Source organism: Papio anubis, chromosome 10, assembly GCF_008728515.1.
Source record: "Papio anubis isolate 15944 chromosome 10, Panubis1.0, whole genome shotgun sequence".
NCBI classification, from domain to species: Eukaryota; Metazoa; Chordata; class Mammalia; order Primates; family Cercopithecidae; genus Papio; species Papio anubis.
In genome coordinates this window covers 92,090,543-92,106,393 of record NC_044985.1, presented here as the reverse complement: position 1 = coordinate 92,106,393, position 15,851 = coordinate 92,090,543, and the positions used below count along the sequence as shown (strand labels likewise).

At 43.5% G+C, this 15,851-nt stretch overlaps 1 protein-coding gene across 1 annotated transcript; it reads left to right on the top strand.

Moving 5' to 3' along the window:
- Nucleotides 1-1,872: 1,872 nt before the first annotated feature.
- On the top strand, nucleotides 1,873-15,475 carry LOC101016606 (gamma-crystallin B). The gene is made up of 4 exons (XM_009182909.4): nucleotides 1,873-2,004; nucleotides 7,786-7,806; nucleotides 11,247-11,489; nucleotides 15,135-15,475. The coding sequence occupies exons 1-4, from the start codon at nucleotides 1,873-1,875 to the stop codon at nucleotides 15,408-15,410; spliced, it is 672 nt and encodes a 223-aa protein (XP_009181173.2). The 3' UTR covers nucleotides 15,411-15,475.
- The last annotated feature ends 376 nt before the right edge of the window (nucleotides 15,476-15,851 follow it).

Below are 15,851 nucleotides of genomic sequence, written 5' to 3'. Positions count from 1 at the left end.
CAGATGTGGCATAGTTCAGCAGGGTCGTGTCAATGATGCAATGATGTACTGATGAACTCAGGAGGCTTCATATGGAAGACATATAGCTGGCTACCAGAGAGCCAGGAAAAGAAGTCTGCAAAAGCTATAGGAAAAATCAGATTATAAACTACAATATTTGTGTGGGGAGGGGAGAAAGGTAATGAACTTTCCCACTGAGGCCTCTAAAAGACCTCAGTTAACTTTAATGGCTTCTGAATGGAATGACTGTTTTTGGAAAAAGTCAAAGTTTTGTTAGATCCATTCAAATATTTTGATATACAAGCTTATATTAACCATTCTAGAGGGCCTTAAAGAGGTGAATTTTTCTGATTTAAATAAGGCCTGTCTTTTTTAAGTAAGTTTTTAAGATTTAAAACTGATTTAAATAAGGCCTGTCTTTTTAAAGAAAGTTTTGTACTTATTTTCAAAGGAAAAAAGCTTGTGTATAACTTTAGAGTTAAACTCAGTGTTCAAATCCTTGTGATAAAAGTCTCCAGCATTGTCTTCCTTCCCCATTCTGATAGCACAAAGAGATATTATCAGTCAATAAAGCATGTTCTGCTGCGTTCAAGACCCAATGTCTCATTCCATGGACCAATTCATCTTCTAAAATACAAGGAAGTGGCTGGGAATCTCTTTCATTATTTCCCTTCACAAAAATGCTGCTTATCACCTTTTCTTTTTCATTTTCACACTCTTGGTCAGCCCACCTCTCCTGTCCCTCTACATTAGCCATGCAAGGTAAGTTCTGAGGCCTTACTCTGACAGCCCTGGTTGTGTGCTTACCCATCCTAGCTGCCTCCACCTCCCAGGGATGTCGCCACATGGTCTGTCTACACCAGCTGGCCAGGCTTCTGTGTCATTTTTATTTACCTTCAGGCTTTCCAGGTCACCAGGGACTGTACAGAACTGAAGGGAGAGTATCAGAAGCAGTGGATAGAGGAGTGAGCAGGAGAAAGTCCACATTTGTGGCTTCTGTGTCTTTGAACTTGACATGGGGTGACCTCATATGGGAGAGTAATTGTTTTCCAGAATAGAATAGGAATCACCAGGGCTTTATTTATCTGTCCAATTAATTAATAAGTAATTATCAGGAATAGAGAAGTGTGGCATGATCCTTATCCTTGAAACCCTTTTGAAGAGAATAAACCTGGAAAAGGAGAAACTGCATGAGGAAGACAATATTTAAAAGAAGCTGGGCAGTGATTAGGTGATGCTGATGTTCAGAGAAAGGAGAGATGAGTAAGGGCTGGATCTGAGAAGCGATTTCCTAGGAAAAGGACCCTAGACGGCCTTGAAGATTGGACGGGATTTGGCAAGCTTTAGGGGAAGGGAAGGTGTTCTTTCTAGGCTTAGGGAACAACTCCCATCCGCAGGCCCAAATTTTCATGGACACCCTGAATCTAGAAGGCAAAACAAGAAAAAAAGTCTCCCTGGTTCGCCCTTCTTGGCTGCCAAAATTTTAAATCAGATATACCCACAGTTTTCAGGGTGAATTTTGTCTACTCTCACTGCTTCTGTACTTAACCACAAAAGTTCAATAAAACAGTGAGGATGAGGACTTTTCCAATGCTTCAAAGACCTCCAAAGCGCTATTATAGAAAGGATACACAGCTTTAACACAATGAAGAATAAAACTTAAAATATGCACAAGCGCGCACACACACACACACACACAGTCTCTCTCTCTCTCTCTTTCCCAAGTCTCTGTTACAGCTGATGAACAGCCCTGGCTTTTGCATCCTCAGTCCTCTGGCCACAGTGAGATGAGTTTAGAACAGGGTCTTGTCATGAACTCATGGTAACCTGTTCTGGGGAGGATTTCCCCACTCTTGGCATATTCTATTGCAAATGACCACTTGTGAGTGCAACAGTGACCACTCTGATCTGCAGTCCTGCTTCAGCTGCGGCAACCTGGTGTATACAGGTGGACAGCAAGGGCTGGACGCTCTGCTGGGGCAGATACATCAACCACCAGCACAGGTGGACTTCAACAACTCCATCTGCTCAGACTGCACAGTCCCCACATAGGTTACTCTTCCTCATAGTCATCATTGACTATGATATCAAAATTACCAAACAAAAGATCTTTGCTAAATTAAACAAAAGTGTTCCAATATATGAAATTATCCATCCGGGAGTTGTGGCTCACGCCTGTAATCTCGACACTTTGGGAGGCCAAGGAGGGCAAGACCCAGGAGTTCGAGATCAGCCTAAGCAAATGGTGAAACGCCATCTCAACAAAAATAAAAATAAAAATTAGCTGGGTGTGGTGGTGCATGTCTGTATTCCCAGCTACTCGGGAGACTAGATGGAAGGACCGTTTGAGCTCAGGAGGTCGAGGCTCAGCTTTGGTCGTGCCACTGCACTCCAGCATGGACAACAGAGTGAGACCCTGTCTCAAAAGAAAAAAAAAATGAAATTATCCATTGATCACATTTAGTCTCTATACCATAAACCAAAGTGTAGGCAGTATGGCAGAGCTCAGAAACAGGCCAGGCACAGTGGTTCACGCCTATAATCCTAGCACTTTGGGAGGCTGAGGCAGTAAAGTCAGTTGAGGCCAGGAGTTTGATCCCTGTCCAACATAGAGAGACCCTGTCTCTACTTTAAAAAAAAAAAAAATGTATAGAAACACGTATTTTTTTTTTGGTTTTTTGGTTTTTTTTGAGACGGAGTCTCGCTCTGTCGCCCAGGCTGGAATGCAGTGGCCGGATCTCAGCTCACTGCAACTGCAAGCTCCGCCTCCCGGGTTTACGCCATTCTCCTGCCTCAGCCTCCCGAGTAGCTGGGACTACAGGCGCCCGCCACCTTGCCCGGCTAGTTTTTTGTATTTTTTAGTAGAGACGGGGTTTCACCGGGTTAGCCAGGATGGTCTCGATCTGCTGACCTCGTGATCCGCCCGTCTCGGCCTCCCAAAGTGCTGGGATTACAGGCTTGAGCCACCGCGCCCGGCCAAAACACGTATTTTTTAAAATTTTTTTAAAATTTCAACTTTTACTTTAGATATAGAGGGTATATGTACAGCTTTGTTACATAGGTATGTTACACCCAGGTAGTGAGCATAGTACCCAATAGGTAGTTTTTCAGTCCACACACCCCTTCCTCCCTACCCCCTCTAGTAGTCCACAGTGTCTATTGTTCCCATGTTTAATGTGTTTTCAAGGTTTAGCTCCCACTTATAAGAGAGAACATGTGGGATATGGTTTTCTGTTCCCTTGAGATTATGGCCTCCAGTCCCAACCATTGTTGCTGCAATGGAAAGAATTTTTTGTTTTTATGGCTGTATAGTATTCCATAGTGTATATGTACCACATATTTTTATCCAATACACCATTTATGGGCACGTAGGTTGATTCCATGTCTTTGCTATCATGAACAGCATGGTGATGAACATACGAGTGTGTGTGTGTCTTTTTGGTATGATGGTCTATTTTCCTTTGGGAATATACCCAGTAATGGGATTGCTGAGTTGAATGGTAGCTCTGTTTTAGGTTCTTTGAGAAGTTTCCAATCTGGTTTCCACAGTGGCTGAACTAATTTACAACCCACCAACAGTGTATAACTGTTCCCTTTTCTCCATAGCCTACCAGCATCTGTTGTTTCTTGGCTTTTTGATAATAGCCATTCTGACTAGTGTGAGATGGTATCTCATTGTGGTTTTCATTTGCATTTTTCTGATTAGTAATGATGAGCATTTGTTCATATATTTGTTGGTCACTTGTATGTCTTCTTTTGAGAAATGTCTGCTCACGTCCTTTGCCCATTTTTTAATGACCTTATTTGTTTTTTTCTGCTTGTTGAACTGTTTAAGTTCCTTATAGATTGTGGATATTAGACCTTTGTCAGATGCATAATTTGCAAATAATTTCTCCCATTCTGTAGGTTGTCTGTTTACTTTGTTGATATTTGCTTTTGTTGTGCAGAAGCTCTTCAGTTTAATTAAGTCCCACGTGTCAATTTTTGTTTTTGTTGCAGTTGCTTTTGGGGACTTGGCCAAAATTCTTTGCCAAAGCCAATGCTGAAAAAGGTATTTCCTAGATTTTCTTCTAGAATTTCATATTTTGGGGTCTTACATTTAAATCTTTAATCCTTCTTGAGTTACTTTTTTTATATGGTAAAAGGTAAGGGTCCAGTTTCAATCTTCTGCATATGTCTAGCCAGTTATCCCAGAACCATTTATTCAATAGGGAATGCTTTTCCCATTGTTTTTGTCAGTCTTGTTGGAGATCAGATGGTTGTAGGTGTGCAGCTTTATTTCTGAGTTTTCTATTCTGTTCCACTGGTCTATGCATCTGTTTTTGTACCTGTATCATGATATTTTGGTTACTGTAGCCTAAAAGTATATATAGTTTGAAGTTGAGTAGTGTGATGCCTCTGGCTTTGTTCTTTTTGCTTAGGATTGCTTTGGCTATTTGGGTTTTTTTTTTTTTTTTTTTTTTTTGGTTCCATATGAATTTTAGAATACTTTTTTTCTAATAACGTGAAGAATGACATTGGTAGTTTGGTAGGAATAGGGATGAATCTGTAAATTTCTTTGGGCGGTATGGCCATTTGAACAATATTGATTCTTCTAATCCATGATCATAGAATATTTTTCCATTTATTTGTGTCATCTCTGATTTCTTTCAGTAGTGTTTTGTAGTTTCCCTTATTATAAAGATATTTTACCTCCTTGGTTAGCTGTATTCATAGGTATTTCATTTTCTTTGTGGCTATTGTAAATGGGGTTGTGTTCTTGATTTTACTCTCAGCCTGGATGTTATTGGTGTGCAGAAGTGCTACTGATTTTTGTATATTGATTTTCTATTCTGAAACCCTGCTGAAATCATTCATCAATTCTAGTCGCCTTTAGAGGAGTCTTTAGGGTTTTGTAAGTATAGAATTATATCATCAGTGAAGAGAAATAGTATGACTTCTTTTCCTATTTGGATGCTGATATGGTTTGGCTGTGTCCCCACTCAAATCTCACCTTGGGTTGTAATAATCCCCATGTGTCAAGGATGGGGCCAGGTAGAGGCCACTTTTTGCCATACTGCTCTCATGATAGTGAATAAGTCTCATGAGATCTGATGGTCTCATAAATGGGAGTTCCCCTGCACAAGCTCTCTCTTGCCTACCGCTCTGTAAGATGTGACTTTGCTCATTTGCCTTCAGCCATCATTGAGGGGCCTCCCCAGCCATGTGGAACTGTGAGTCAATTAACCCTCTTTCCTTTATAAATTACCCAGGCTCAGGTATGTCTTTATTAGCAGCATGAGAACAGACTAATACAGACGCCTTTTCTTTCTTTCTCTTGCCTAATTGCTTTGGTTAGGACTTCCAGTACTATACTGAATAGGAGTGGGGAGAGAGGGCATCCTTGTCTTATTCCAGCTCTCAAGGGGAATAGTTCCAGCTTTTGCCCATTCAGTATGATATTGGCTATGGATCTGTCATAGATAGCTCTTATTATTTTGACATATGTTCCTTTGATGCCTAGTCTGTTGAGAGTTTTTATTATGAAGGGATGTTGGATTTTATCAAAAGCTTTTTCTGCCTTTATTGAGATGATCATGTGATTTTTGTTTTTAATTCTAGAAACATTATTAATTGATGTATCAAGGCTATTAATATTATCATCTTTAGCATTTATTAAAATACTGACAAAGACTCTGATATGATTTGGCTCTGTGTCACCACCCGAGTCTCATCTCAAATTGTAATCCCTGTGTGTCAGGGGAAGAGCCTGGTGGGAGGTGATGGAATCATGGGGGTGAACTTCCCCCTTGCTGTTCTTGTGATAGTGAGTTAGATCTGGTTGTTTGAAAGGGTGTGGCACTTTCCCCTTCACTCTCTCTCTTGCTCCACCATGGTAAGATGTGCTTGCTTCCCTTTTGCCTTCCGTCACGGTTGTAAGTTTCCTGAAGCCTACTGGCCTTGCTTCCTGTACAGTCTGTGGAAGTGTGAGTCAATTAAACCTCTTTCCTTCATAAATTACCCAGTCTCAGGTAGTTCTTTATAACAGTGTGAGAACAGACTAATATACTCTCCCCTTTTACCAATATTATGGTCAGTCTTCTCGGAGTCCTTTGTTTGACTAGGTCCAACCTTGGGCTTCCCTTTTTGTCCTTATAGAATCCAGTTTGGTCGAGAATCTTCCTTAATTACTTTAGTGAATATCTCCCACCCTTGGTATCTGAACACCTTGGTCGTCCTTCAGCAATAACTCTACCAAGTCAATTTAGCTAGAAACCCCTTATCCTTGGTGTTTCCTCTTAGTAATTTTCCATCCACTGCCCGTGACCCCACTCCTAGGTTGTAAATACCCATTTGTCCTTTTTGGAGTCAGAGTTGAATACAATCTCTCTTCCCCACTGCAAAGCCCCATTGCAATGATCCCTATTCCCATCTCCATGGCCCTCTCTGAACAGTCTGCCTTACCACTTTAACAAGTGTGATAATTTTTCTTTAACAGTATGTATGACATGATTTTTAAAATCATTGGCAATACTTTACAATTTGTCATATGTCTTTAAATCCATTGTCTCATCTGATTTTCATTGTTATTCCTATGTAATAAATGGGGAAACTGAGGCTTGGGGGAGTTAAATGACTTTTCACAAGCAGTTACAGAAACTGTAGAAGTTAGTGGATGTGTGTAGCTATTGCTCCCCTGAGTGTATTCTCCACAAATAGTGCCTAGTCAACAATTTCCCAGTGTGTTTTGGTATTGTGATGAAAATTTTTTTTAGAGGAAGCAGTGTAAAATCCAGACCACAGGACAAGCGGGATAGGCTGTCATAAGTGGTATTGTTTTCAAGTGTTGGCTTCTCCACCAAGCTATGGTGCAGGCCCTGAAACTATCACTCTCCCCTCCTACAACTCTAACCAGCCTAGGTGCCTATACTCCCATAGCAGAAGCTGACTATGCAACTGAGAGAACTTGAGTTCAAGGCCCAGACATTTCCATGACTTTGGAAACAGCAGATGAGGCTCTTTCACCAACCTCTTGAACCAACATTTTATTTCTAAGTATTTAATTTGATTCTCCAATAGTCTCAATATAACAATTTGCCTCAAGGCTTGTTTAGGGCTGTCACTAGTTGTGCAGGAGGTTGGAACAAATTCTTCAATATCACATGGGATAGGTTAAGGAATGGGCCAAAGCCAGTCTATAAGCACTCCATACTGTTTATCTGGCTACGGAGAGTCACGCGAGGGCCTGGGTATCTACTGGATACTGTGTAGGTTCTGTTCCAAGAGAGGGACCCCTAGCCACTATAGATTTCCCTTTTTGGAAGGTAGCATGAGTCAGTGGGAGAAATACACAAGCTGCCTGGATTGACAGTATCAGCTATTCACAGGTCTCTGGGAACACCAGCTTCCCTACACCTAGAAACTGTGGGGCTGACAGGCTCTTTGGGGCCCATAGGATATTAGGACCCCTACCCCCTGCCAGAAGAGGAAGCCACCAGTCTCGTGAGAAGTGGGGAGAAAGTGGCTATCTACTTGCACAAACTATGGTGAAAACCCAGGTTAATTACAGGTAATTCTGCTCTTTGAATTATAATGCTCATTAATGTGCCTGAATTATAATGCTCATTAACATTCCAAGTCAAAGGCAGGCTCTTTGATTTGTGTGATCTAAGCACTGAACAAATTTTATCTTCAGTTAGGCTTTTATACATTATATAAGATCTTATGAAGCCATAATAACAAGATCATGCACTAATTTCTTCTTTCTTCTCTTTAATTTCTCATCTTCTTTTTCATTTTTCAAAGGTGACCAGCTCCCAGTACCAGGTAAGGAGGTCTCATGTTGGAGCTCCCTGAAGACTATTTCCACATCCATGATTAGTTCATCTCAAGGATATCTTCTCCCAATCCCTAGACCTATAAAAGACGCTGAATCTTCTGTGAGATGCCCAACTGTAGGGGAGAAAATTCCTACTGAGGCTCCGAAGAAAACAGGAATTTCACCACTAGGGGAAGACAAATGTCAAAGTGAGCCCTTCCAGAAGAGTCCCAACTGATGCTGAAATGTTTAATCCTTAAATTTCTTCTATTAGTATCAATGAGATTTTGACTTTGTGTTCCTAATACTTATCTTTTTTCATAGGATTACTGATTCTTCTACATATCAGAACCAGAGATTGGTTTAATTTGTATGACTTAAAGGATGTTTCTCCAGGGTCCTAAATCACTTAAACATCATACTACAAATAAAAATCTTGGCACTTGAGACAGAGTTCTTCCTGTCGCCCAGGCTGGTGGCTGGATCTCAGCTCCACCCAAGCCCGCCCTGGGTTCACGCCATTCTCCTGCCTCACTCCCCGAGTAGCTGGGACTACAGCCTGCCACCCCAGCTAGTTTTTGTATTTTTAGTAGAGACGGGGTTTCACCGTGTTAGCCAGGATGGTCTTGATCTCCTGACCTCGTGATCCACCCGTCTCGGCCTCCCAAAGTGCTAGGATTACAGGCTTGAGCCACCGCGCCTGGCCTAAAATCTGGGTAATTTTAAATCAGATCAATGCTCACTACATGATAGTTCATCATCCTCCTCAAATGGTAACCTATGAATCACACTGAATATGTCAGGTCTTACATAAAACAGGGTTGTTAATTTGGTCTCTTTAAGAGTTAGAACTTTCAGCACATAAGGATGGTTTACATTGTTTTAGTGAGTCCACTGGGTGAATGATATCCTCCTGAATACTGACTAGACCTCAAGCATGGGTATAGCTAACCAATAGAGAGTCTAGAACGATTTTTCATTCATTTTCTCTTCACCAAAAAAAAAAAAAGTTATTAAAAGGCTAAATGTGATCACCTTAATCAGTACTACTATCACTTTATTTGAAAGATGACTTAGAAGAAAACAAGAGAATGCTACATAGTATAAATAATACTGTACAACCACACATGGGTTTGACATATAAAAAAGCTGGGATGATAAAATATCAAAATGTTAACTGCAGTTATCTCAGCTTTATTTTCTTCTTGTAGTGGACACTGGTGCTGCCTGAACTGACACTGTGGTGCTGCCTGGACTTCCACTGTGAACTGAAGCACTCCTTCTCCCAGATATTGACAGCGTAAAGCGAGTTTGTCTCCAAGAATTTTCCTCTGCTGGAGGAAGCTGCCTTGCCCAAAGTTACACTTCTCCACAGCAGCAGCCCACATGAAATTACTGGTCAATGCAGAGGCACAGATTCCCAGTCCACTTGCCTAACTTCCTGACAACTCTAGCCCTAGCCTTCCCTGTGGGATCGGATGAGGTCACCATTATTGCAATAGCTCTCTCTCAGCTCACAGTTAGAACTGCCTGCAGGGGTCCCTTCTGACCAGCTGATAGAGTGGGGGAAGGCTGAGCTTGACACACTAATAAATTGGCATGGCATTTGGGTGCAAGCCCCAAATAGAATGCTGCTGCAGAATAGCTCACTGAGGAGCCACCCTCAAGACAGTAGTGAGGAAAATTCTCCCAAAAGGCAACCTTGAGGCAGTGCACCTGGCTGCGCACGCAGAAAAGAAAAGTAGCCCGAGGTCAAGCATATATGGAATTACTGAGCAGTAATGTGTGGCTTGGCTGGCTGGTCCAGGGCCTGGAAGGAGAAAGATGAAGATTAAGGACAAGAAGGTCTGGGGTAGAGGAATGTGCAGGCAAATATGGGAGTCAGCACAAAGGGCGAAGATAGTTGTATCCCATGTGAAGGCCCATTGTAGGGCATCCACCATTGAAAAGGCACTAAACAACCAAGTAGACAGAATGATGTGGTCATTTGATACCAGTCAGCCTCTGCCATCAGTCGGGTACCCTACTACTGGCAGTCAGCTCACTAACAGAGCGTTCATAGTGGTATGAATGAACGCTATGCATTAACTCCTACTTATTAAGGCTAATCCAGCCATTTCCACCGTAGAATGTCCAATCTGCCAGCAATAGGGACCAACTCTGAGCCCTTTTGGTCCCATGCCTTGAGAAGACCAATCAGCCACTTAGTGATAACATTTGAGGCAGAGCAGGGACACCAAACAGCAGGCAGGACTCTGGACAGCCACCAGCAGAAGGAGGGATTTAGGCCCTTAGGAAGATCTGAAAGAGGGAAAATAGCCACAATTATCTGTTTTTGTCCATGTCAGAGCCAAGTATTGAGGGCCTGAAATGTGCCACTCCTCTGCTCTAGGGCTCAGGAGTAGAAACGAACAAGAAGTAATACCCCAGCCCCCAGAAGCCTACAAAATTCCAGGCAAGTATCAGTTTTATTCAAGACAAGCCCCCAAATACCAACAATGATGATCACAGTTTTTTTGTTTTTTTTTTTTTTTGAGACAGGGTCTTGCTCTGTTGCTCAGGCTGGAGTCCAGTGGTGCAATCACGGCTCACTGCAACCTCAACCTCCTAAGCTTAAGCGATCCTCTCACCTCAGTCTCCCAAGTAGCTGGAACTACAGGTATGCGCCACTATGCCGGGATAATTTTTGTATTTGTTGTAGAAACGGGGTCTCACCATGTTACCTAGGCTGGTCTCTAACTCCTGAGTTCAAGCAATCCACCTGCCTCAGCCTCCCAAAGTGCTGGGATTATAGGTGTGCACCACCTCGTCTGACTGATCACAGAATTTTGAATTTGAACTGAGCTTTATGGTTTTTAACGCAGTTTCACAAATTACTTCACTTGATTTCCTCTTAAGATTGCTTATTATTTAAATTCTGACTTTTAAAACTAAAACACACACACACACACACAACACCCACCCGTCCCTGAGTAGAATTCATTACTTAGTTTAATGGCCTTTGAGAAGTCAATTAAGCAGAGTAAACTGTAAAAGAAAAGCACAGAGACAGAATTTCGCCCATCCTTTTGCTCAACTAAAAGTGTACTCTATTCATTTCAATGGCAACAACAGCTTTAGTGAATTAGAACAACCCGAACCTACCAGAAAGAATGAGAGTAAACCATTCAGCCAACCCCAGTGACCGCGGGAGGGAGAGGGACAAGCTTGCAAATCCCCTTACTCACCGTAATGGGCCCTTTTGTGTGATTTCCTGTGGAGGCAGCAGTCAGGGCTGCTATATATACAGTGACATTCCCCCAGTGCCACACAGCAACCAGAAAACATCTGCTTGCTTCCTTCAAAATGGGAAAGGTAAGTCCTGGGTACCGGATGCTCAGCCTTGGCCCTAATGCAGTGGCCTCAGTGGGGCCAATCACTCCATGCTCCCATATCTTCCATTTTGCAGATCACCTTCTACGAGGACAGGGCCTTCCAGGGCCGCAGCTACGAATGCACCACTGACTGCCCCAACCTACAACCCTATTTCAGCCGCTGCAACTCCATCCGGGTGGAGAGTGGCTGCTGGATGATCTATGAGCGCCCCAACTGCCAGGGCCACCAGTACTTCCTGCGGCGAGGGGAGTACCCCGACTACCAGCAATGGATGGGCCTCAGCGACTCCATCCGCTCCTGCCACCTTATCCCCCCGGTGAGTGTGGCTCTGTCTTTGCCTTCCATCTTTTGGGAAATAAAAGTTATTTAATGATATTATTCTTTTTTTTTTCTTGAGACGGAGTCCCGCTTTGTCCCCCAGGCTGGAGTGCAGTGGCGTGATCTCAGCTCACTGCAACTTCTGCCTCCCAGGTTCAAGCAATTCTCCTGCCTCAGCCTCCCGAGTAGTTGGAATTACAGGCGTGCACCACCACGCCCGGCTACTTTTTGTATTTGTAGTAGAGACGGGGTTTCACCATGTTGCACAGGCTGATCTCGAACTCCTGGCCTCAAGTGATCTGCCCATCTCGGCCTCCCAAAGTGCTGGGATTACAGGTGTGAACCACCACATTCGGCCTATTTAATCACATTATTCTTAAACCTAATATTTCTAACTAGAGGACAGAAAATGGAAGTGACACAGTACATGCAGGCCAGTTTAGAAGGGTGTCTCAGATGGGAAGCCGTTCTTCATGAACTCTGTGTTGGTTTTTTAAAAATCATACACTCCCAGATTTTATATTTTAAACATAATCAAAAAGCTGAAAAAGCAAACACTAATTAAGAAAAAGCAGGACATGGAAGAGACTAAATTTACCATCTATTCAAGATAAAATGTATTAAATGTTCATTTCAGGCCATATCAAGTCAGAAATCAAATATATCAAAATGTATAAATATAACCTGGGACTGTGTAATTGATTAAAAAATACTTTCGCGGCTCAGCACGGTGGCTCACACCTGTAACCCCAGCACTTTGGGAGGCTGAGGCCAGCAGATCACAAGGTCAAGATATCAAAACTCTTTGATCTCTACAAGGACAGGTCAACATGGTGAAACTCCATCTCTACTAAAAATACAGAAATTAGCTGGGTGTGGTGGTGTGCGCCTGTAATATCAGCTACTCAGGCGGCTGAGGCAGGAGAATTGCTTGAACCTGGGAGGTGCAGGTTGCAGTGAACCGAGATCGTGCCACTGCACTCCAGCCTGGCAACAAAGCAAGACTCTATCTCAAACAACCACCACCACCACCACCACCACCACCTTTTGATTGCTTTGTCTTACTTTTCTATTTAATTATTCCTCCTGAGAAGATAGGATCCTATCTTCTGATTTCTATTCTAATTTAATGGTCAGTACCTATTAGCTTACTTAGAGGTATAAATTAAAGAAAAGACCAAATCTGAAAGTAAAGTTTGAGATTCCATATATTCTGAGAATTGTGGCATGTGGGAGGCACGGGATACAGTGTCATAAAAACAGAACTTAAATGAAGGTGATACTTGCTGCTGAGGGAAATAAGTAAGTTGAAAGCAGGAGGCTAGAAAGGAAGCTTAAAAGTCAGATAGGAGGCCGGGCGCGGTGGCTCAAGCCTGTAATCCCAGCACTTTGGGAGGCCGAGACGGGCGGATCACGAGGTCAGGAGATCGAGACCATCCTGGCTGACACGGTGAAACCCCGTCTCTACTAAAAAATACAAAAAACTAGCCGGGCGAGGTGGCGGGCGCCTGTAGTCCCAGCTACTCCGGAGGCTGAGGCAGGAGAATGGCGTGAACCCGGGAGGCGGAGCTTGCAGTGAGCTGAGATCCGGCCACTGCACTCCAGCCTGGGCGGCAAGGGCGAAGCCCCTTTCTAAAAAAAAAAAAAAAAAAAAGTCAGATAGGTTGAAATTTGAACCGAAGGCCGGGTGCGGTGGCTCACGCCTGTAATCCCAGCACTTTGGGAAGCCGAGGTCAGGAGGTCAGGAGTTCAAGACCACCCTGGCCAATATGGCGAAACCCCCTCTCTTCTAAAAATACAAAAATTAGCTGGGCGTGGTGGCGCGCACCTATAGTCTCAGCTACTTGGGAGGCTGAGGCAGGAGAATCGCTTGAACCCAGGAAGAGTAGGTTGCAATGAGCCGAGATTATGCCACTGCATTCCAGCCTGGGTGACAGAGCAAGATTCCGTCTCAAAAAAAGAAAAAAAGAAAAAAGAAAAGAAATTTGAACTGAAAATTAGCCAGATGTGGTGGTGCATGCCTGTAGTCCCAGCTACTCAGGAGGCTGAGGTGGGAGGGTCACTTCAGCCCAGGAGGTTGAGGGGGCTGGGACCCATGATCATGCCACTGCACTCCAGCCTAGGTGACAGAGGGAGGCCCTGTCTCAAGAAACAAATATAGATGTGTGTGTGTGCATAAAATAGTGAACTCCAAATATCTGAGACAGGTCTCAGTCAATTTAGAAAGTTTATTTTGCCAAGGCTGGTCGTGGTGGCTCACGCCTGTAATCCCAGCACTTTTGGGAGGCCAAGGCTGGTGGATCACCTGAGGTCGGGAGTTTGAGACCAGCCTGACTAACATGGAGAAACCTCTACTAAAAATACAAAATTAGCTGGGCATGGTGGCGCATGCCTGTAATCCCAGCTACTCGGGAGGCTGAGGCAGGAGAAATGCTTGAACCCGGGATGCAGAGGTTGCGGTGAGCCGAGATCACACCATTGCACTCCAGCCTGGGCAACAAAAGCAAAACTCCATCTCAAAAAAAAAAAAAAAGAAAGAAAGAAACAAAGTTTATTTTGCCAAGGTTGAGGACGCACCTATGACACAGTCTTAGAAAGTCCTGAGACATGTGCCCAAGGTAGTTGGGGGTACAGTTTGCTTTTTATACATTTTAGGGAGACATGAGACATCAATCAATATGTGTAAGATGTAAATTGGTTCAGTCTGGTAAGACAGGAAGTAGGGGCTTCCTGGTTAGATGTAGGCAAGAGACAGAGCAAGGCGTGTGACTCACCCCTGTAATCCCAGCACTCTGGGAGGCTGAGGTGGGTGGATTGCCTGAACTCCTGACGACAGAGTTCAAGACCAGCCTGGCCAACATAGTAAAACCCTGTCTCTACTAAAAATACAAACTATTAGCTGAGCGTGGTGGTGCGTGCCTGTAATACCAGCTACCTGGGAGGCTGAGGCAGGAGAATCACTTGAACCCAGAAGGTGGAGGTTGCAGTGAGCTGACATTGTGCCATTGTACTCCAGCCTGGACAACAAGAGCGAAACTCTGTCTCAAAAAAAACGTAGATAAGAGACAAAAGGTTCTTTTGAGTCCTTGATCAGTTTTCCACGAAATACACAATTTAGTCTGGCTGGATGAATCCGCATCTTTGCATAAACAGTAGGGGAAAGGCAGCAATAAGAGACCATTTGTCTCAGGTGAGCCTCAGAGGGGTGACTTTGAATAGAATGGGAGGCAGGTTTGCCCTAAGCAGTTCCGGGCTTGACTTTTTCCTTTAGCTTAGTGATTTTGGGGTACCAAGATTTATTTTCCTTTCTCTGTATATACGTAATATGACCCTTAGCTTTCCAATGACTGTTTTCTCCTTTGAGAAAGGCTTTCTCAAATAACAGCGACTAAAGTGATGTCATAAATTTTATTGTAAGCAAATCTTAATTCCCGAAGACCTAGCTCCGCCCATGAATCATTAGACTCAGCAGTGGGTGACTGGGGGTGGGACAGCTCCTTAACTTTGCAACGTGGTTGTTCTAGAAGCCAACTTGGCCTGGGAGAACTTCTGGGCAGGTGTGGCCAGGGAGGTGTAGGGACTGGAGCTTCAATTTCCAACTATTTTTGTTCGTTTACTCTTGCTTTTCTGTCTGGCACTCCAGCACTCTGGCCCTTACAGAATGAAGATCTACGAGAGAGATGAATTGAGGGGACAAATGTCAGAGCTCACAGACGACTGTCTCTCTGTTCAGGACCGCTTCCATCTCACTGAAATTCACTCCCTCAATGTGCTGGAGGGCAGCTGGATCCTGTACGAGATGCCCAACTACAGGGGGAGGCAGTACCTGCTGAGGCCGGGGGAGTACAGGAGGTTTCTTGACTGGGGGGCTCCAAATGCCAAAGTTGGCTCTCTTAGACGAGTCATGGATTTGTACTGAAGTATTTACATTCTCCACTTTTCTCCTTTAAAATCTAATAAAATATTTAGCTTGTGTTTCTGGCACTAGTAGAGCCCTATCTATTAAGCATTTATAAGTGATAATGGCACTCAGTCAAACATAGTCACATGTTTTCAAGATGGCAAGCAATCTTTGATAAGGGGAATAATGCAGAGATATTATTTCCAGCACTCTTCTAATGACTAAAACATGTAGGCTCAAATAAAAACTCAGTTCACTTGGGCTCAGGCCATTGTAGGTAGTCTCACAAGGCCAGATTTGCAGCTACAGTGGTGAATTTGTACTTTTTGAAACACCTCCAAGTTATCCCTCCAGGTTATCCCTATTGTCTTCCATAATAGTCCAAGCCTTAGTTGACGAGGAAAGTTGTTCTCAGCATCTGGACTCCTACCTTAGCTCCATAAACAAACAAATGAATGA